Raw genomic sequence first — 23,883 nt, 5'->3', positions numbered from 1 at the left:
TCTGAGCCAGGGTGCTCGCCATCTCCTGAGGATGAAGAAATGAACAGATGACGCCACTAAACCTTTTCCAATAGAAATAAAGCCTTAAGCCTGTGACTTTAAATGTTTAAGGTGAAAATGTTCAAACTAAATGAAGGCATTTCTCAAAGTATAACACCCAATGGTTGAGCCTCACTTTGTCATGAGTTTTTCTGCTGCCGCAACAAGCCATGTTCATTCTATCTCGTCTCTGAACATGCAGACATTCCATGACACAATAGTGAAGCCCAGGCATGATATGCTGTGTACTCACACTGACATGTTGCTCCAGGGGGTTAGAATAGTCCTCCTGTGGGTCATGGAAACATGTTAACACAGAAACACAAAACATGCACAGCATGCAAGGACACAGAAAGCACCATCATGTCAAATAAATACAAATATTTCCTTGGAGAACAGAGTGAATCAGTGAGTCCTCTGAGCTCTGCTACCTCTGTCTGCCCTCTAGTGGTCAATATGGACATCGGTTCAGTCTCGTATGAGTGTGAAAATAATTAATTTACTGTCAAAATATCAGAACAAAGTTTCTCAATGTGTGGTTCGAGACCTAAAACTGGGGATCTGACCTGTTTCCATTGGGTGTTTACATGGTGAAGCATTTATGAGAAAAAGATATGTGCTTTTGGCTTGTAGAGTATTTAACCGTCTTAGCATCATCACATGATTTAATCTGATTTCAGGGAAATTTACAAAAAAGTTAACCTCGAAATCTGTTATTACCGGCGACCGTGGGTCAGTGGTAGAGTCAGGTGTCCAAAAACCGAAGGGTTGGGTGTTTGAATCTCGCTTTATCCAAGTCATTGTCGTTATGTCCTCGGGCAAGGCACTTTACCCTCATTGCCTCGTATGAATTGTGCATGGATGTAGGGGGTGGTCAGAAGGGCCGTAGGCGTAAAATGGCAGTATGCCCCAAGGCAGCTGTGGCTATACTGTAGCTTACCACCACTGATATGACTGATGTGAGTGACTGGTGTGAATGAATAATGGTTTCTGTAACGCGCTTTGAGTCTCCTTGAAAAAAACGCTAAAGTTATTATTATTATTATTATTATTATTATTATTATTATTATTATTACCTGTGATGTTATGATAAACGTAACATATCCAACTGATTTGTGTCCAGTCCTGAACACAAATCAGTCGATGATCACTGTTTTAAAGCCTTTCGTAGAATATGAATAGAAAAAGTGATAATTTACTTAAATAAATACAGTCTGACAACTGAAAATTAACACTGTTTAGTTTGTTTGTTTATTTTTTGTGGAATATAGAAGTTTGCATCCGTAATCTTTTAATCCTCGACTCTTATTTGGGAAACTACAATGAGTGTTTGCTACATATACAGTGCAATGTCGGACATTAGGCTCTATTCATTCGTCCATCATATTTTCCATGAAAGTTAAAATAATAAAAAGTTAAAAACAAATGGATTAAACATTCTATCTGGCACACTCTGCAGCACAGTGGTTAAAAAACCTACTTAGATCATGTACTCGTGTTCAAGTCTGGGACACAAGAAACAAAACGAACTGTGTATTATTTTCATGAAAGCAACAGCTATTTTCTTTTGAAAAATTAGCACTTCTGCTATTGCATGCATCATTCCTGCACTTGAATGGAATGTTTCAAGGTTTTCTAACAGCTCAGTGTCTTAGTTCAGTGGTTCTCAAACTTTTCACAGTCCCGTACCCCTTTGGACATTTAACCTGAAGCCCTGTACCGCCTATTCCTGCACACTGCAAAAAAAACATACAATGTAGCCCTACGGTGAAATATGTCTCTGAATTTTACCAATCCTGTTGAGGAATATTACATAATAAAAAATAATAATCTGTAAGCACACCACAATATATCTTATTCAAAATTATCACTCGATGTATTTAATTAAATGGCCAACTGGCATTTTCAGTGACAAACGATCTCTTTTATTTTGGAAAAAAGAAATTTACCAAACTTTTGTTGATTGGACATATAGCGGTAATACAACATGCTCATCAGCTGAAAACAGTGAAATACTATTTGCACAGAACTCTGCAATATTTGGCTGAAATTGAGAGTCTGAGTCTAAAATCGTTCTCCAAGCAAAGTCTTGTTCTGTCTTTTGTTTCCATGTTTGCCAAAGCCAAGCACGTTTGGCTAGTACAAAGCCATATTTACGCTTTTTTTTTTGATGGGATTGTTTCTCTGTCACCACTAGAGGGCAGTCTCACAGAGGCCAATGTGTAATTTGTGGCAATGCATACAGGTGCTGGTCATAAATTTAGAATATCATCAAAAAGTTGATTTATTTCAGTAATTCCCTTCAAAAAGTGAAAGTTGTATAATGTATACATTCATTTCACACAGACTGACATATTTCAAGTGTTTATTTCTTTTAATGTTGATGATTATAACTGACAACTAATGAAAACCCCAAATTGAGTATCTTAGAAAATTAGAATATTGTGAAGAGGTTCAATATTGAAGACACCTGGTGTCCTGCAAAGGCCTTTAAATGGTCTCCAGTTTAGTTCTGTAGGCTACACAATCATGGGGAAGACTGCTGACCTGACAGTTGTCCAAAAGATGACCATTGACACTTTGCACAAGGAGGGCAAGACACAAAAGGTCATCACTAAAGAGGCTGGCTGTTCACAGAGCTCTGTCCAAGCACATTAATAGAGGCAAAGGGAAGGAAAAGATGTGGTAGAAAAAAGTGTACAAGCAATAGGGATAACCACGCCCTGGAGAGGATTGTGAAACAAAATCTATTCAAAAACGTGATGAAGATTCACAGAGTGGACTGTAGCTGGAGTCAGTGCTTCAAGAACCACCACGCACAGACGTATGCAAGACATGGGTTTCAGCTGTCGCATTCCTTGTGTTAAGCCACTCCTGAAATAGAGACAGCATCAGAAGCGTCTCACCTGGGCTAAAGACAAAAAGGACTGGACTGGTGCTGAGTGGTCCAAAGTTATGTTCTTTGATAAAAGTAAATGTTGCATGTTCTTTGGAAATCAAGGTCCCAGACTCTGGATGAAGAGAGGAGAGGCACAGAATCCACGTTGCTTGAGGTCGAGTGTAAAGTTTCCACAGTCTGATGGTTTGGGGTGCCATGTCATGTGCTGGTGTTGGTCCACTGTGTTTCCTTAGGTCCATGGTCAACACAGCCATCTACCATTAAGTTTTAGAGCACTTCATGCTTCCTGCTGCTGACCAGCTTTATGGAGATGCAGATTTCATCTTCCAACAGGACTTGGCACCTGCACACAGTGCCAAAGCTAACAGTATCTGGTTTAAGGACCATAGTATCCCTGTTCTTGATTGGACAGCAAACTCACCTGACCTTAACCTCAGAGAACATCTATGGGTATTGTGAAGAGGAAGATACAAGATGCCAGACCCAACAATGCAGAAGAGCTGAAGGCCACTATCAGAGCAACCTGGGCTCTCATAACACCTGAGCAGTGCCACAGACTGATCGACTCTATCTCATTCATACTTTTCATACGTTGGCCAACATTTCTAGAAATCTTTTTTTTGTATCGTCTTAAGTAAAATTGTAATTTTCTGAGAACCGAGGTCTCAGTAAATATTTCACTTGAAAGTGCTCCATGTCAATCAGTGCAAACAATTTGAATGAAACATTGATCAGACAAAGAAAAACAACAAAGTATTAACTCCTCAAAGACAAATGTGAATGGAGTTACCACAGCAGACTAAAGCCGAGCTCCAAAACAACACATCACATCGTAACTATGATGCACACGACACGATAATGCGTTAATGGAGTTAAGTTAATGTTTAGATTTTTTTGGCTCGTGTGTACAATTTTGCATATCCATCAACATATAAATCTCAAATTAAATACTAAAAAGCTGTTAAATGGATAAATGTGCAGTTGTGATGCTCTGTCCCCCCCTCCTCTCTACCTCCACTCCCTAATCATCACCTAACCCTAACCCTAACCCTAACCCCTCCGTGCTGCTGGAAGGTGTCAAGAAGCGCCAGTGGCTGCATACCGCGCCCCCAAACAGCTGGAAATCCTCCCCCCCTCTTTGCCCTGCCACCGCCCCCTACATCCCTTCCCCAGACCCACCACCTACCCTCACCTGCCCACGTGCTATGGTTTTGTGTCTGTTGGAACTGAATCTGAATGTTGTGTTTGTTGGTTTTTGTCGCAATGTTTGCTGAAGAGTTTTTTCATGATCCCAAACTCCGCCCTTCGCTGCAAGGGCCCAGCTTGGTTTTTGCCTTTTTTATCCCTACTTATTTCTAATCTATGAAACGGAGCGCTGCTCTTGTGACTGCTCCCCAGTACTTCTGTACCTGCCCCCATGTGATATATGTTAATGTCTTTCATGTTTCTTGGTCGAAATGTAACTGAAACTGAATTGCCCATCGGGGACAAATTAGGTTTTCTGAACCTGAATCAGTTATCTTGAAAATTATTTGATAGTCCTGCCCTGGCTTTATAACAGGAAGGACCTGGTTGAACACGTGCACTGCCCTCAAAAGTTGCCAGTAAACTTCTCTGAAACAGCAGTGAGACAAATGTACAAATGTCAAAGTGAAGCCCTCCTATGTACGCTAAGTGTTTTAAAGCAAAGACAGAAATACAGAAACCCCAACATGACAGCTGGCAGACAGAAAACTACTCATGACATTATCTTGAGCCCACTAATGTGTAATCTATATACAGAGGGTGCTTGTTGAGTTAAGTGCATTCTGTGTCTTTTCTGCAGCCCACTGTGCTGTGAGTGCAGAGCACCAACCTGCCGTCTGTCCTCTGGAGCCTTCAGGAAGAGTGCATTGATGAGTGCAATGGCGTACGTCTGGATCTCCTGGTTTGACCTAATCAAACACAAACAGCCAGCGGCGCAACAACCAGTTAGAAGTATCGAGCTCCACCGACATCCATTCACGCTTCAAGCTACAAAAGCTGCTCATTTAAATTTTTTTTATGCTATGTTACACACCCCGCGCCAATAACCAACTGCAGTAAATACCGTTGTATCTAACTTAGGCCTCACTCATTCCTGAACACTCCCCCACCAAGCTTTGATAGCCACTGAAGTATTAGATGAACTCCTATCAATACATCAAAGGTAAATGCAGTATTACTGCAAACCTCCTTTTTACATTATTAAATTATTCACTTTGAAAAAATATTATCAAAAATTTATTTTAAATAGATCAAAAAATAAAAAATAAACAATCTAAAATTAAAAAAAAAAAAAAAAAAACAACTTTAACATGTGCCTTTTAATTGTTTTGTATTATATTGTGGATTTGAAGACATTTTACAGCTCCTCATGAATTTGTTACTAATTGGATTATATTCAGTATTCTTACTGGGACCTGTGGACCATGTATTTTAAACCCAGCACAGATATATCCAATTATTATTTACATATTTTCACAACTCTACTTTTTAAAAATGAAAAAACATGTTTGGGCTGATGAATACTGAAAACAGGATCTAACATCTGCATCGTCATCTTTTCTTTTCTGCTTTTCTTTTACAAGCAGTAATAAATTGTTGCATTATTTGTCTTTTAATCAAATTTCACAAATACAAATACTAATAACCACCAACACTAGGTTTAGGTTAGTCATGCAGTAAACATCACTATAGATAAAACCTATTGATAACATTTCCAAGAAACATAAGAACTTCCTCCATGTCTCCCTATTGCATCCCCTAACTAAAGTGCACAGGGGGCTCCTGTGCATGTATGCATGCTCACACTTGCAGGTGCCCGATGAGCTGTCCCACGGTGATCTCCTGGGCCACTCGGTGGTACAGACTGTGGCTGTTCAGGACCATGCTCTCCAGGATGGCAAGGGAACGCTGGAGAATGGACACGTCCACCATGGGCTGGTTCACGTAGCCCGCGATCTGACAGAGAGTAAAGAGGTCTGAATCTTTATCATATCTCATTCTGCTGTAAATAAAAGCCTTGTTTTTAAACAAATAAACCCTCTGATATTCTCATAGGGAGCATATATTTACTGTAGTATATAGAATTTTCCTCTCTCATAAAATCTGACGTTATAAAACTCTCTTCAGAGTATTTGTCCAGGTCAGAGAGTGTTTCTCGCTCCATTTCCACTCCACATAATAGAAGAGGTTGCTAGGCAACTGATCCTACGCTTTCCAGATATTGGCTAATGCCAAAAAGGGCAACTAAGTATTAAAAAGTGCAGAAACAAAGGGAATGAAACATTAAAGTTTGTATAAATAGGAGATGTGATGCTGTGTTGTTGTTGGAGGAGGAGGAGGAGGAAGAGGAGGAGGAGGAGGAGGAGGAGGGACCTGTTTGATAAAGGAGATGGAGATAAGGTCCCACGACACAATGCCATGATCCATTAGCTCCAGGAAGGCTGTGAGAGTGAAGGCCAGCATTTCACCAAAGCTGCAGGAAGAAAAGCATCTGTCAGAGCACATGCCACCATGTCCACCACTTGGCCATTAACCAAACCAACACTCACTGGGTGCCGCTCTCCACGAGACGAGCCAGGGTCCCGATGCCCTCCATGTTGATGAACTCTGTGGCAAAGGTTGGGTCAGCAGACAGCTTGGCCAGCTCTTTGAGAGCCTCAAGTCGCGCATCGATGCTGTGAGACTGAATCCTGTCCAACAGCTGACGGGCAGCACGGGCCTGTTAAGGTCAAAATGGGATCCATGATGATACGGTTATGAACAATAACACAGAGATTAGGATTTCTTTTTAAAATTTGTAATACTTTATTAATCCCAGGGGGAAATTCAGGTTTTTACACTCTGTTATTTTAAGGACATGCTTCTCACTCACAGGCCAGAATCACACACATGCATTAATGGAGAGTTGTCAGAGTGGGGCTACTTTCACTATGAAGGGACCGCACCAGAGCAGTGTAGGGATTCAGTGCCTTGCTCAAGAGCACCTCGGCAGTGCTTGGGCGAGTAGTATCCAGCTGCAGCCCCGGAACGGAAGCCCTTGGTGGGACACAAGCCTCTGGCTGGGCGGGAGTGATGTAGAATACCAGTAACCCTATTCACTGTTCTGGCAACTTCGCAATACTTACCTAACCCTAACCGCTACCACTACCGCCTCCACTTCCTGGCTCGATTCGAGGTTTGTTGCATTGAAAAAGAGCTTCCATACATAAATACATTAATGGCTATTTAAAACATACCAGTTTCTTATTTAGGAAAAACGACTTTATTCTGCTTGTCAAATCCCTGAAAACATTGAAAAATGAGTCTGTACACTGTTAGAGCAATTTATGTTAATATAATTTAACTAATGTCCTGACCCCGGTACACTGTTGTTGATACGTTATTGGTGTTACTGGAAAATATGTGTATTTTATTTTATCTTGTTTTATTCTCTACCTCTTTTCAGTAATGTGAAGATGGCATGCTTAAGTTATTTATGAATATGTGCCTATGTTTGTGTATAATGTTGATAAATTAAAAAAAAAAAAAAAAACATAAAAAATAGCTTCCGCTGTCACGTCAGGGACACTTCCGTCCAGCCAGGGCTTGTTGTCCTGTCAGGGGATTCCGCTCCGGGGCTGCAGCTGGATACTATTGGCTTGGGCACCTCTTCAGCTACCAGAACAACTTCCATAATTTTGGTCCGCACCAGGACTTGGACTGGCGACCCTCCGGTTCCCAACTCAAGTCCCTACGGGCTGAGCTACTGCCGCCCAGATGTGTGATTTTTGTGAGCTTGGATCATGGGATAGAAAACAATGAAAAAAAAAAAAAAAAAAAACATTTTTTAACCATGAAGTGAGAATATTTCTGCTTTAGTGCTAAAAAAAAACAACCAAACAACTAATGTGGGAACATTGGTATCTTATCTTAAATACTACAGCACAACAGTCGTCTGTTAGCTGCAGCAGCTTTATTTGTAACACAAAACCCTAACAGATACTCAAATTATTAACGCTCAAGTTAATTTGTTTTTATTATTATGGAGAGGCATCATTGCAGTTTGAATCCAGAATCCAGAACACAGCTTAACTGTTTATTGTTATGGATTTACTTGTACTATATATGGTGGGACTTCAAAACAGAGTTTTAATTTTGTTTTAGATACATATTATTACACAAGAGACAATATTTCAATTCAATTCTAGTACATGTTTAGGGGTTCTTTTTTATTTTATATCTTTTTCGCTATTAAGTACCGGTAACTAACCCTTTTTAAGTATTTAATGAGAAAGTAGGAACAAAAAAAATAAATATTCCCTTAGTATTTGGAATATCACAAAACAAGCTGGTTTTTAGTGCTTAATGGTGATTTCTATCTCAAAGGCAGCGCTGCAGGACTATTACTACAGTGTTATTACTGTATAATCCATTAACCAACTTACATTCACTGCATTTTATCAACCTAAAGCAAATCTGTATGGCTTTTGTTGCACTGTCAGTGATTTGCCAATGTGCTAAGCATCCACACTGCATTTGGAAATAGGACAGGATTATTGAGAGAGAGATACAAAGAGATTATCATAAATAATTAGTTAGACGCTGATGTTTTCCACCACGACAAAATGGCTCAACAATGGCTTTCTTTTTAACCTTTTGTAAAATGCACGGACACCAGTTTGGTTTCTGTAGAAAAACCTTTGTTGAGTTCCCATTTAGGGAGTTGGATGATGTTGTAAAATTCTGGAAATATACTGAAAATGCTTTAAGCCAACTGCCTATGGCTGTTCTGTTTAATCAATGGCTACTGAAAAGTGGATTAAAAGACAAAAGCACATGTGTAAACACAGATAACCTTACAGGAGAAATGGCTAATCGTAGAATGGTCCCATTCTTGATGTCAGCGCGGCTCTGGAAGATGAAGGGGCATTGTTAAAAAAAATAAAACAGATGTACAATGTCTTGATCCCAACGTGAGGAGAATGAAACAGTGCTGCTGACCTGCTCAGTGATGTAGAGCTGAGGGCCGTCAGCGTAACGCAGAGCAAACTGCTCAGAGCCTGACAAAGACCAGCTGGGGATGAGTAGAGAAATGTAAATTCTGAAATATGTCTGTTTTTAGGTCTAAATCCAAATAAAAGACATCAATATTTTTAAGTGTAAAACATATTTGCAATAAAAGACATGTCGTGTTGAATAAACCATCCAGACCATAAATTCAAAAGAATGACGAGAGAAAAAGGAAAGAGATTCACGCTTACCCATCACACACTTCTCTGATTACTGACGACAGAGGTCTTCTCTGCAAACACAAAAATCACAATGAAAAACAATAGTTTTTGTGGTAACATCTTACTTCAAGTTTTATACATAAGGCTGACATTACGCTGTCATTAGCCATGAAGACTGTCATTAAGTTTTGTTCGCTAAATTATGACACCTTTGGAGCTATGTTGACATTTTTTGGGTTAGGTGGAGGGATCTAGTGGGATTAAATAGGGTTTGGGATGTGATGAGCAACACTTAATATAGACAGCCTTCATGACACCTAATTCATGCTAATGACAGGTGTCATGTCATAATAATGTCATTGTAATGTAAGGCTTTATGTATAAAACGTCAAGTAAAGTGTTACCGTTTTTCTTTTTAAAACCTGGACAAAAATGTACTTTTCTATCAGTGCACATAGGGATGTCCCGATCCAACTTTTTCTCTTCCGATACAATACTGATATTGCAGCCTCGCGTATTGACCGATATGGTTGCAATACAATATCAGCACGAATCGTACATACTTTTATTACTTATTTTGTAGTGTGGAATGTTAGAAAAGTCTTGATCAAGTGATGTTACTCAAACAGAGAACAATAGTCAGCAACAGTAGGTATGAGAAAAACTGACCCATTTATTATTAACAGATTGGTTACATACATTTTAACCTTCAACATAATATCTACAGTATTCTACTGTGAATAAATATAATATAATATATATCTGAGATTTTAGATGCAGTCCAATAAAATCCAATACTCGTTTTCTGGCTGGTATCAAACCGATATCTGGTATCAATATTGGATCGGGACACCCATAAGTGCACACAAACTTTTCCAGAGAAGCATCACACATACATAACATACTGACCTGGTCCATCTCTATCAGCTGAGCATTGGCACCGGGCCATTCAATAGCTACCTTCACAATGTCAGCTGGAGGAGTCATGGTTGCCCTTAGTTATAATACCCTACAAAAAGGAAAACATGTCTGAATTAGAATTATAACAAATGTGTATCTAAAAAATATCTACAGAGTGTTATTGTTTCATATTAATCAGATGGGTAAATCCAGCGAAGAGTTTGATGTGATACTACCTAAAGGATAGCTGCTGATCAGGTGAGGGGCTCCAACAGCTCTGTTGTATAATCCACAGAGTCAGCTTCCCTGCAGACACACACACACACACACACACACACACACACACACACACACACACACACACACACACACACACACACACACACACACACAAACAAACAGACACACACACACACACAACCTTGAATTCCTTAAAGGCCACAGGCTCACAGCGGATTCTATTCTATGTAACTATTGTAGTCCAGGCTAGATAGATATTACTCTAATTTGACCATAATTCATATAATACACATGTATTATATTCCCTTGTAAAATAATGCTATTAATTAAATACTCTTGAGAATTAGTCTTTTGATTGGACATTTGCATATTTCAGGAAGTGGTGTTTGCAGCTGCAGCCTTTAATTTTAGTTCGAGTGTAAAATGTAATACAGCTTATTTTAAATTCCATTGCTTAAAACAGGAATCACCCACACTCGTTTCAGTATATTTAGTTCTAATGATCGTTTTTAAATTTAAAGCCACCTTCTGGTTACAAGCCCGCTGCCATCACCATTAGGCCACCAATACAAATGCAAAACCATTATCTGCACAAACAGCAGCTGTTTTCATGCAGATAACCCTCAAAAGTAACATCTTAACACATGTTGGCTCGTCTACATCAAATTATTGTCATTTTAACAGAGGTCACTGATGTTAGCTCAGGTATGTGATGTAATGTGTCAGTGTGAGAAGCATCACACCCAAAAAGCTGTCTGCACTATGTCATATAGAAATGGTAATAGCAAGGCATAAACTGCAAAATGTCACCTTGAGACATTCTAAACCCAACCTGGCAACACAATTTGTCACTTTTCCTGTCACCTCTCTGCTGTTTATTTATTTATTTATTTATTTATTTATTTATTTATTTATTTATTTATTTATTATTAACTTTTCTTACTCAAATTCACAACATATTTTCTGTTTACTGATTTATTTATTTTTTATTTAGGCTCTTTTTTTCCATTATGTGCAATGCAAATCCGTTTCCAATATAAAATTAAAAAAAAAAAAAAAAAAAAAAACTGATACAATGCAGGATGTAGGCCACCCTAATGTGAGGTACATGAATTGCTACAGTAAGTGCATTCCTAGCAGTTAGCCATAGCAACAGGTAAGGCTAGCCGCTGTCCCGTGAGAAATTTCCCCCTATCACTATTTGGACAAGATTTCAAAATGTAACTTGCAGAGTTTATCTTACCAAGTATATGGCTGTGTTTGAAATCACATACTGATGTACTGTTCATACTTAGTCTGACGTCAAAATGAGTATGTAGTGCGTTCCAATTAGATAGTACGGAACGATAAGAAGTACGCCAGAAATACCCAACGTATACTATATGGGGACATTTTTGAAGTGTCCCATGATACATTGTGAGTGGAATGTAAAATTTTCCTGGGACCAGCTTCAAGCTAAAAGGCAAATATCCCCATTTCAAAACAAAAGCATCTATTCTTGTTTTTCATTATCTTTTAACGCTTTTGTAAATTGGGCTCTTGTTTCGAAGTTAACGAGAAGTTTTGTCAGTAGCACAATGGCGGGTCTCCGAAATTCTCGGAAATATGTTTCCTTGAGTTTTATAGATCAAATGACCACATGTTGATATTGTACTTGGTCACTTTCTCACTTGAAATGTCTTCAGAACATTCAAAGGTGGTGAATAAATGGAGATATTTAGCCTCATTATGCTTCTGCTTTTTGTCGTTATAGGTACGAAATGCATCTTGGGAAACTTGGAAGTATACTTCACTGGGAATGGTCATCATCCTAATCCTCCTAATCATACTAATAGTATATAGTAGACAGTATTAGGGGTGTCCTGATTAAACTGAAAACGAATATCAGATATCGGATTCAAATTTCCGGATTTCAATTTTGTTTTTTGTTTTTTTTATTCAATTGTAGAATACTGTAGATATTATGTTGAAGGTTAAAATGTATGTAACCAATCTGTTAATTATAAATGGCTCAGTTTTTCTCATACCCACTGTTGCTGACTATTGTTCTCTGTTTGAGTGACATCACTTGATCAAGACTTTTCTAACATTCCACACTACAAAATAAGTAATTATTTTTTTTTATTAAAGATTTTTTTATTTTTTTTAAATTAGAAAAAAAAAAAAAAAAGCATGTACAATTCATGCTGATATCGGATCAATATCGGTATAGGCTGATATGCAAGGCTGCAATATCGGTATCATATCAGAAATGAAAAAGTTGTATCAGGACATCCCTAGACAGTATATACTCATTGAGTGTGTAGTGTGTAGTACGTTAGTGGAAGTGTCCCGATCCGCTATTGATATCGGATATCGGTCCATTATCAGCCAGAAAACAAATATCGGATTTTATCGGACTGCATCTAAAATCACCGATATAAAATGTTTCGCTCTAGCACTTTTATCCATAGGTGACTGTGGTTCACACTCCAACAAAGTAACCTACTGTTGCTGACTATTGTTCTCTGAGTAACATCACTTGATCAAGCCTTTTCTAACATTCCACACTGCAAAATAAGTCATAAAAGTATGTATGATTCGTGCTGGTATCGTATCGAATCAATATCGGTATAGGCCGATACGCAAGGCTGCAATATCGGTATCATATCGGAAGTGAAAAAGTTCCCTATACGTTAGTATGTGATTTCGAACACAGCCTATGAATACTTGCTGAAACCAACTTGTGTTTAGAATGTCAATGGGTTTCCTTATAAAGGAAGGTTTAATAGTAATGATAATATTAAACAGCGTAGGCACTGAGAGCAGAGGGAGCACAGCAGAGCCGGGCCTGTTTGGCAGAAGACAGTAATCGCTCTCTGTGCTCTCACATCAAGGCAAAGCCATGAAAAGCTGCCAGAAAGATGCGGCTGATGATTGGATGACGATGGGGAAGAAAAGGGAAAAAGCACTGCTGTTCTCCAAATGACTTTCAAGATACAAAACCCTTTGTACGAGGCCAAAGCTCTCCATCTGAAAAGAAATCCTTATCATTTTAGTGTGAGCATTCCAGACACCAGACGCCCAGAAAACAACTTTTCTCCCCACAGACTAATCGCTCCTGTTATTTTCAGCAGCACAGTGAACTCCTTTTGACAAGCTTTACCATTTGTGCTGAATGTCTGCTCATGCTCTGCCAGTTCACATTCACAAGGATGTGAAGGTTAATAACATTATGATGATCAATAATAAGGGGGAAAGCACATATTGTTAGTGATGAAAATATCTGTACCCACCACGGTTGGGGTCAATTACATTTTTCAGTTCCAATTACGTCTCAGTTTCGATTACAGGGACCAGCATTTTTCCCCAATTACAATTAAATTACAATTTTTTTTATCCTCAGTAAGTCAACCAAGATTATATTCTCAATTACTCAAGTTCAATTACAATTAATCACAATTACTGAACCTTTAATAAATAATCTCTCTTATGATAACAGGTCCTAAATCAGCTGTAAAATACATTAAAAATAAATATCTATCATCTAATTTCTTTCCTTTCTATTGGTTACCTTTAGTAGGGATGTCCCGATACAACTATTTCACTATACAATACCGATACCGATATTGCATCCTTGTGTATTGGCCGATACCAATATTGGTCCGATATGATACCAGCACGAATCATACATAGTTTTATTACTTATTTTGTAGTATGGAATGTTAGAAAAGGCTTGATTATCAAAATAAACAGACCCATTTATTATAAACCAATGAATACAAATATTCTATGATTGAATAAAAGGAATACAAAATTAAAATAGAAGATATTAAAAAAATAATTAAAAAAAACCAATATACAGTATATTATATAGGAGATTTTAGATGCAGTCCGATAAAATCCGATATTCATTTTCTGGCTGATACCGGACCGATATCCAATATCAATATCGGATCAAATAACTTTTTATGTGTGGGCGCCTGAGCATTTTTTGTGTCAGTATACCCCTCAATTTATATTTGTATAAAATGATAAATTGTGGGAAAGATAGATATGAAATATATTTTAATAATTTCTAACTACATATGAGTAGAAATGTACATAGAACTGTAACATGGTTCCCCAGTTATGCGATAAATTATCGTTTACAATTTTTTATTACAATTACAAAGTCAATTATCTGAACTCAATTACAATTTAATTACGATTACGACAACAACAGTTTTTTGAAATTACAATTACCATAATAGTAATGAATTGTCAATTATGCGATAACAATTATAATTGACCCCAACCCTGGTACCCACTATGAATAAGAGGCATGTATGGATCCTTTTTCAGGAGATCAATGAACTCAAGTCATTCAACCACAAGCAATTAGTTTGTGGTTAACATCCACTACAGGAAGTTATATCAGAGAATGGTAACGAGTCCAACAGCCAACCAGCCATCAGATGGAGGGAGCACAAACGCCTCCACATCTTTAAGCTGCCATGACACCAAGTGTGGACTCTGCTACAGCAGAGGAAAAAACATTCCTATCTCACTAAACTTCACTCTCTGCATGTTTTCTAAAATACTGCAGCACAAGTCTTGTGATTGAAAACATTTGAACACACGTATGTTTAGGTCAGTGTTGTGCTCAAGACCACATTATCCGACACCAAGACTTGCCCAAGACCAGAATGCACCAAGACCAAGACTTTTGGGAGCCGAGACCAAGTCAAGACCAAGACCGAGACAAGACGAGATCGAGACCAAGACCAAAAAAAAACATTTTAAACCATGAAAAGGTTCAACAGTTAAATAACATTCTATCTTTAGTTTCTTTTAAATACAGAACATTAGTTTCTTTTACATACATAACATGTAAAACTCTCAACTATACAAAAAACATTTCTGCAACTGATTTCTTAGAAAAAGAATGAACTCATATGAATTAAAACTATCGATAAATTCACAACTATTCTAAATATTTGAAAACAAGATTTTTAGGTCATGCCAATGTACAGCCTCACATCTCTCTCTCTGTGTGCATCACTCAGTCACATAGGAAGGTTGCAGTCATTATACGATGTGGATTAACGCATGATATCTATTGTTTTATCCAGTTCTTCTCCTTGTTATCACAAATAAAAAAAAAGGTTTACAAATAGCAGGAATTAGTCCTGAGTCCAGACAGTCCAAGACTGAGACAAGACCGAGGAAAAATGTTTCAGAGTCCAAGACAAGACCGAGTAAAAATGTTTCAGAGTCCGAGACAAGACCAAGACCTTTAAAATGTGGTCTCGAGTGCTACAACAATAGTTTAGGTCTATTGTTTTGCTCACAGTGAATCTTTGAAGACATCAAGCAGTGGCTGTGAAGCGGCATGATCACCTACATCAGCGCCACAAAACCACACTTGTGAAGCCAAGGTGACGTGAGCAGCCATTACAGGGACATACACGGTGCCCTCCACAAGGACAATCATTACTGGCAGAAAACCCACTAAAACCGACCTGTTATTTCCTCAGAGGTGCTAAAAGCTGCACGTTTCTGTCCTGTTTGAACACTGTCACAAACACATTGTGTAAATGTGGTTACAAATGTTCTAACTGGATTGCCAGAGTTACCTGTTAAAGAAAGAACAACTATAACCTTTGTGCCTAAATGTTGAATATTTAATGAATTGCAGTTTTCTTTGTTGAGACTTTATAAGTCATAGGGGTGTAACGATTCACTCAACTCCCGATACGATTCGATTCGCGATACTGGGTTCACGATACGATTCTCTCACGATTTATTTTACAAAATGGGACTGTAGACAAATTTTTTTTTTGGGAAAAAAACTAAAATACTGTATTATTATCCTTTTATATTTCATTGTCAAAAGAATCCCTTGATAAACTATTCAAAACAATGCAATTTAACTAAAAATAAATCTTGAATGAAATAAATAAAGGAATAATACAAATGAAAATGAAGCCTATTAATTTAAATTCTGGTTCTATAATAAACAATGCAAAACTGCATAATAGTTCTTTTTCTTTTTAAAAGTGCAACTGAAAATGTATTTTGTGCCTTAACAATTGGACTTTAAAAAAAAAAACCGTGATTACACTGATTTACGCCATATTTGTTTGGACCAGCAGAGGGCGATGGTAACCCAGTGGTCGGTTGGCATGCAGAAATTCTTGCAGTGAAGAAGAGAAGCTATGCTAGCAGACAGAGCTAATAGAAAAACGTGACTTTTCCAGATATTTAAGTAATATTACAGATATTCTTTTGGTGCTAAAGGGGTAATGAATCATTTATTAACATATTTAAGAGTAGAAGGCGGCCAGAAAGAAACTATTAGCAGACTCCGCCCGCCACCTACACTTGTGGATGGCGGGCGGATGGCCCTCTGCTGGTTAAAAAAAGTACTGCGATTCAATTTTCAGAAAATCGATATCAACCGTGACACCTATGAATCGATTTTTAACTGCCTTACGATTAATCGTTACATCCCTAATAAGTCATTTTATTTATTATTTTGGTTGTGTGTGGTTTTATTTTGGAGTGTTTCTTTCTTATCTAGGACAGGGTCTGTATTGTTTTTAGTTGCCGTTTTTATTCGAGTGCATTTTATTTTTCTAACAAAGACTAAGAGTCTATTTTATTTTATTTTTTCTAGGATGTTTAACAGTTCTTGACACTCCAATTACATTAGTGAAAACTGATCATGAGAAATAAATGTTAATTGTATTATTGTGATATATTATCATTGCATTAGTGGTTAATTTGGTCTAAAAAACAAAAATTGTCAATAATATCGTTTATCAATAATTTGTGGGGCAATACATTATCCTATTTATTGGTTCTGTTCAGTAATGGAATGCTGAAAAGCTGAAGTTACCAGTACTGGAATTGAACTTGTATACCATGTCGACTGGACAAAAAAAATACTTCCCTCGACTTTATTAACATTTGGATTATTTACTCTAAATTCCATCAAGGCAGTGGATGCAAAGGCCTGGAGGCAGGGTTGGGGTCAATTATAATTGTAATTGCATAATTGATAATTAATTACAATTATGGCGTTCAGAGGAAGGGATAAGTCTTGACTGACTTGTGGTCCCTGTGTTGAACTCTGCCGACCAGTATGAATTTAGATAATTGACATTGTAATTGTAATTGCCGTGAAAATTCTTTAAAAACTGTCAATTGTAATTTAACGCAAAACTGGGGAACCATGTTACAGTTCTACACATATGTAGTTAACAATTATTAAAATATGTTTCATATCAAGATTTCCCACATTTTACATTTAAAAAAAAAAAATGAAATCGAGGTTATACTGACACAAAAAATGCTCAGATGCCCAAACCAAAAATATTGATACCAATATTTTCATTGATTAGTTAGACGATAGATATTTGTTTGTAGTGTATTTTACAGCTGATTTAGGAGCCGTTATCATAAGAGATGCTAACAGAAAGCTAACACAAAAGGAACATTAACTTTTGTTAGGATATTTATTTCAGGCTCAGATATTGTGATTAATTGTAATTGAACTTGAGTAATTGAGAACGTAATCGGAATTGAATTTCTAAGGATAAAAAATTATTTTAATTTAATTGACATGCCTTGACTACTGCAATAGCATCCTCTTTGGTACAACCTCCACACTCCTAAATAAACTCCAATACAATACTCCTCACCCACACCCGCTCCCGTGACCACATCACCCCTGTCCTCCAAAACCTCCACTGGCTCCCAGTTCCTCAGCACATCAAATTCAAACTCCTCCTTCTCACCCATAAAGCCCTTAATAATCAGGCCCCCTCCTACCTCACAGATCTGCTCCACCCCTACACTCCCTCCCGTAGCCTTCGCTCCTCAGATAAAAACTTCCTCACTGTCCCCAGGACCCAGCACAGAACCTGGGGGGACAGAGCTTTCTCTGTAGCTGCCCCCCCCTTTGGAATTCACTACCAAGCCACATCCACAACTGCACCGACCTCCAATCCTTCAAATCATTTCTCAAAACTCACCTGTTTCACTCAGCTTTTAATGTTTAAACCACCCACCCACTCACTCACTTCTTTTCTCTGTTATATTTTCTTGTTGTTTTTATGCTGTAAAGTGTCTTTGAGTGTTTCGAAAAGCGCTTTTAAATAAAATGTAATATTATTATTATTATTATTATAAATAATTGACAACGTAATTGTAAATGCAGAGTCCATTGCTATGGTGAAAGCCAATATTTGTTTTTGAGTTATAGGACTGAAATATGGAATTGACCTCAACCCTGCCTGGAGGTGTACAATATGAGTGAGAGAGAGAGAGAGAGAGAGAGAGAGAGAGAGAGAGAGAGAGAGAGAATAAAAGACTCCGCAAATGTTTGGATTACAAAATGCTCAAAGACGATTATAGATTTTTGGCCAAATGATGCCAAAAAAAAACTTACATACTGCAGCTTTAAGCTCGTAAACCTGACTTGACCTAAACATGACTGTGCACCAATGAGACGTGACTGGTGATAACTGCTGCTCAAGCACTGGCTGTTCTTCCATGACACTATTTACGACACTTGGCTGCATGCTGCAGCAGTAGCTTAGCAACAGCTGCTAGGCAGCCACAGCCAGAGAAGATCCAACGCTGTGGTCAGAACTGGGTTTAATAATGAGCGCTGACGCCTGGTGTCGCCCACCAGTGTTCTGCTGCTTCTGACGTCACCTCACCATCCTCCTGTTTAGGGCTTCTCATCATCAGCATACATCAGGTCATGAGAGCAGCTTCTCTCACACATACCAACACTGACAAGCTGATTCAACTTTACAACAACTTAGTTAGCAAAGCTGCACACTGTGTTGCCAGATACAGCTGACCAAAACTGTTAGAAATTGACAAAATATCCCCAAAACCTTTTGGTTTACTGCTTAAACGTAATAAATGAAATTAACGCAAATAAAACCAATCATATAACCACAAACACACAAATCTGCTGCATTGCTCTTGTTGAATATTGAAGGACACTAAACATATCTATTGCCCCCTTCTGAATTTGAGTTATAATGATATCATTGTATTAGCATCTGTTATTTCACTTTGTCCTTGGCTAAACACGCTTGTTCAGAATGCAGCTGATATTTCTTTGGTGCTTCTTTGACACGCCTGAACTGAATAGATGTGTGCTATTGTCAAGCGTAAATCTATTCGTTCAGGAGATTGTAAATACTAAATATATATTTAGTACCACTACTTCAAAAAGTGAGGAGGGAAATGATTTGTGTTGTCATCAGTTGCTTTGATAAATATAGTTTATATTCTGTTACCCTCATGTCTTGTTAAAGGTGATTCCCAGTTTTACAGACTCATTAAAAAAATCATGAAATAATGGTGAGCTATTAAGGTATAAATAATGATTTTAAAAATGCTGTTGTATAGTGATATATAGGATATAGGATTTCTAGCTGTTTTTGGAGGAAGAATGTCTCTGCTGTATGTCAACTGGTGGCCCTCAAAGTAAACACACAAAAATATAATACATTTTTTTTTTTTTTTTTAAATACACACATCAAAATCACTCAAAACACACAAGATGACTACAAAAATAGCCAGAATGAAACAACAAAAATACAAAAAATAAAATCCACAGTCTGTGTTAGACAAAACACAATAAAATACTACTTATCTTATACCAATTCTCACACACTATGAAGCAAAATTTCCACCTTGACAACAACAGTTAAACTGAGTCTATTAATGTATACTAGAGCGCCACTGATTCATCGGTGCAGACAATTAATCAGGCAGTGGAAAATGCTGTGATTCAGTGCTGTGCTCTCTGCATTATAATCTGCCACTTTTGTAAAACTACAACACTCAGAGAAGTGCATTAGCTCATTGCTGACTGTTACATGTTGTCTTTTTGGATTTATCCATGTTTTCGAAATGAGGTTTGAGCAATTTTATTTTTTAAATATTTATATTTTTAGTTTTTTACATTGTGTTCCAGAAAAACAGTGAACCTTTTCTCATTTATCAGTGGCTTTACGGTCCTTATATTGACTGTGTTACTAATTCAAATCCCTTATTTTACTTTAGTAGTGTTTGGCTTATTTGTCTTGATTCATGTTTTTCAAGAATTTGTGTTCATGGATACAGTATATCCTATATCAATATCCTATATCAATGTTCTTATTGATGAATCGACTGATATAAATAATTATCATCAGATAATTTGGATATCAGCTTAAAAAAAAACACTATCAAATCAGGGTTATTAAAATTTAAAGATATAATTGAACTGCAAACATTAGTTTTGATGTTTAAAGCCAAAGGCAGAACACTGACAGAGTGCGTTCAAAGATTATTAGTCAGTGCGTCTGAGAATGATGATGACAGGGGGAAATAGGATTTTAATTACCAAGTAGCTCATACTACTTAAAGACTAATGTACTTGTCTGTTGTCTGTGTAAGGTGGTGGAATGCTCAACAAAATGAGTTGAAGGTTTCCTACAAATATTTGTCAATAAAAACAAAAAAATGTATTGGGCAAAAATTGTCTAATATGCTTTAGAAAGTTGACTCGGGGTGTGATTTGTAAATTTTGATTTGTCATTTTTAGGTTATTAGAGAATAGTGAAATTTGTGTGGACTAATGGGGTAAGGTTGGTGGGGTCATTATTTATGCTCCTTTCTAATCATGAAAATGTTTTATTTGGACTGTGATATCATATGATGTAATAATAAATAAATAAATAAATAGATAAATAAATAAATAAATAAATAAATAAATATCAGTATCAGCATCGGCCCTAAAAATTCCATATTGGTACAGCTTTGATGAGTCCTCTTAATCTGATCTAATGTACTGTCTCTTAAACGGACAATCTCACCAAAAAACAAGAAAATTGTTGTTTCCCCTTTTTTTTATATAGTTATTTATTTGTTTTATTTTATTTATTTTTTTGGGATCTGAAGGGATTTAAATCCTGATCAAAGAGCGGAAACCCGCCAGATCTGGCAACACTGGCTGCACAAGCGCAATGGCGACCCCTCTGGTCACTGTGGATATTACAAAGCTACGCTACTGAGATAAATATATATATATATATATAAAACTCTTCTTTTACATCTGATGCACGGGTATAAACAGGCATATTGTGCATTGTTGTATCCTCATACCTGGTAGGGACCATTGTTTGGTGCATTCAGGCGCTCGTCTGTTAGGTTCATTTGTTAGCATCTCATTTGTAGTCAAAGCCAACACCATCAAAGCCAACACCATCAAAGCAGAGTTTTTAACAGAGAAACCCCGGCGGTATGAGCGAGTCTGTCTGATTATAGGTGATCGATCAGGCTGAACGGAAGCTTCAATAGCTGTGATTGATCGAAGGCTGCATGTGTTTGATCACATCAACCCTAACTCATGTTAGTCCATCAGAAGCAGACATGGAACCATAGAACCACACAGGCGTCGTGTTGTTCACACTCACAAAGTGCTGGACTACACAAACACTTCCATGGTTACACACATTACCCGTGCCTGTCTCTAAATCAGCCTGTGTGTGTGTGTGTGTGTGTGTCCTCCATGGCGGTGATGATGATGATGATGCACACGCAGAGGAAAACCCCAACAACAGGCTTTAATGTGTCTGTTATCAACCATAAAAGAGGAACGATCAAACAACATTAAGGTAGATGCTACTAGTACTCACCCCGTGTTGGCCATCGAAGCAGCTGCTGTGTCCCCACATCTCTCTCTCTCTTTGCCTGTGACACACTCACTCAGAGTAGTGGTGGTGGGCGTATCGATCTGAAATATCGATAATATCGATATCGGTATTGGATGATACCAGTGTAAAAATGACTGATACTCTAGTTTTATTTTCTCTCTCTCTCTGCGTGGAACTACAAAATGATTATGTACAGAACAAGGCAAGTATAATGATGTGCATAACCGTACCATGTAGAGACTGATGACATAGATAATAAACCAACAACAACCAATAATAATACATTTACTGAAAGCGAAACAAATACACATATATATATTTATTCATTTATTTTTGTTATTGGTAATATTTTGTGGTAACTGTATGGAAGCCCGTTTCCGCCACTAAAAATATTTTTAAAAATTACTATGAGAAAGAAAGTCATAAATATGAGATACTTTAACACTACTGTGATAGCCACTGGAGGGTGCCCAGAAAGAAAGAGAACATTTTCCATGTAAATTTGCGAAGAAACGTACAAAAATGTTGACAGAATCTTTGATGTACTTCTACTATTTTCTACACTACGTGTTGAATTCTGCGTTCACGCCAGGTGCGTCACAAAATGTTCGTGCGACCAGAGGCGAAATCTTTCCTGTGCAGCGGTGCGGTACGATCCGCGCGTCAAGAGCGTAGGCAGTGCGAGCGCGCTCCCATCTTTTCATCATATTCGCACATTTGCAAGAGTTGAACTGAATATTGAACTCCGGCGACTGTTTCGCGTGACGCGCGAAAGCTAACCAGAGTCCTCGTTGACAATGACGTCAGGCTGTCAACAAGAAAACCGTTCTTTACCGCCAAAAAACTCCACATAGAAGAAGAAACTGTTAATATAGCGCTGCAGACAGATACAGTATTGGATTGAAGTATGGAGGAGAAGCTCTTTGTAGCGATACGGCTCTTTCTCTTCAAAAAAGGTCAAATGCAGTAATTTTTTTTCTATCTCATAATTATTACTTTTTAGCTCATAATGATGACTTTACTAACTCATAAGTATAACTTTTAGTCTCATAATTATGACTTTCTATCTCATAATTATGACTTGCCGTGGTGAAACAGACTTCCATATAACTGTGAAAGAAATACTGTATGATGACAAATAAGTTTAAGAGTGATTACATCATTACTTTACTTAGCCGATTGCCCAAGAGCAAGGGAAATATGATGATTTCGTAACAAAGTTTCTCAACTTTACCTCCAAAAGATTTAGTTTAATTTGTTTTTCATACTTTACTTCAGAAAATGTATTCATATGACAATGTTTGTTGACATTTTGTTTTGTTACTGTTCTATTATTTCTGAACAAAGGTTTATCATGATAGTTTGTAGTCACCTATTTACCCAAATTCTGTCTTAGGTTGTAACAAAATGAAACATCAACCTCAGATGTTAAAAAGTACTGGTATTGGGGATAATGGCCCTGTAGTTACTTGCTATCGAATCGGCACAAAATCTTAAGGATCGCCCACCACCACTAACTGAGAGGGGACGCGACTCCACGCCCTGCAGGCGGGACACGATCTAAATGTTACAATTTGCACCAGATTGACATCGTCTACTCTGTGCATCATCCAAATCATTTTTATTTGTAATATTTCTTATCCAGGGAGAAATTACTTGTCACGCAAGTAATTTCCCCCTGTGATAAAGTACTTCTGATTCTGCTATATGCATGAATAACAATAAAAAAGAAACAAGAATATATGCAATTTTAAAATGAAATAAAAAAAATTGCAAAAAAACACTTTATATATATATATAAAACTTGCTGCAAGTCTTCAATATTGCAACAATTTCGAAAATCCTTCCTTGGTGCGATTGATAACTGTCCTGGTTATTT

The 23,883-nt window shown here is 37.5% G+C and overlaps 1 protein-coding gene across 5 annotated transcripts in view; it reads right to left on the bottom strand.

The window, feature by feature from the left end:
* The window catches only part of elmo2 (engulfment and cell motility 2), a 34,681-nt gene extending 12,596 nt beyond the window's left edge, over window positions 1–22,085 (bottom strand). For 2 of the 5 annotated variants that reach the window (XM_028446037.1, XM_028446036.1), the window contains exons 1-12: window positions 21,987–22,085; window positions 10,311–10,380; window positions 10,084–10,183; window positions 9,205–9,245; window positions 8,945–9,017; window positions 8,804–8,854; window positions 6,514–6,683; window positions 6,338–6,437; window positions 5,769–5,920; window positions 4,794–4,872; window positions 293–328; window positions 1–25 (exon numbers count right to left, since the gene is read on the bottom strand). The exon at window positions 1–25 is cut by the window's left edge and continues 26 nt beyond it. In XM_028446037.1, coding sequence (XP_028301838.1) covers window positions 1–25; window positions 293–328; window positions 4,794–4,872; window positions 5,769–5,920; window positions 6,338–6,437; window positions 6,514–6,683; window positions 8,804–8,854; window positions 8,945–9,017; window positions 9,205–9,245; window positions 10,084–10,161 — 805 coding nt within the window. In that variant the 5' untranslated portion in view covers window positions 10,162–10,183; window positions 10,311–10,380; window positions 21,987–22,085. The remainder of the gene's footprint in view (window positions 26–292; window positions 329–4,793; window positions 4,873–5,768; window positions 5,921–6,337; window positions 6,438–6,513; window positions 6,684–8,803; window positions 8,855–8,944; window positions 9,018–9,204; window positions 9,246–10,083; window positions 10,184–10,310; window positions 10,381–21,986) is intronic. The other 3 variants (XM_028446038.1, XM_028446040.1, XM_028446041.1) reach the window with 3 other exon arrangements.
* Between the last annotated feature and the right edge of the window lie 1,798 nt (window positions 22,086–23,883).

The sequence above is a fragment of the Gouania willdenowi genome, chromosome 5 (genome assembly GCF_900634775.1).
Source record: "Gouania willdenowi chromosome 5, fGouWil2.1, whole genome shotgun sequence".
Classification (NCBI taxonomy): Eukaryota; Metazoa; Chordata; class Actinopteri; order Blenniiformes; family Gobiesocidae; genus Gouania; species Gouania willdenowi.
The sequence above is the reverse complement of the archived record's forward strand: the minus strand, read 5'-3'. Positions and strand labels throughout refer to the sequence as shown.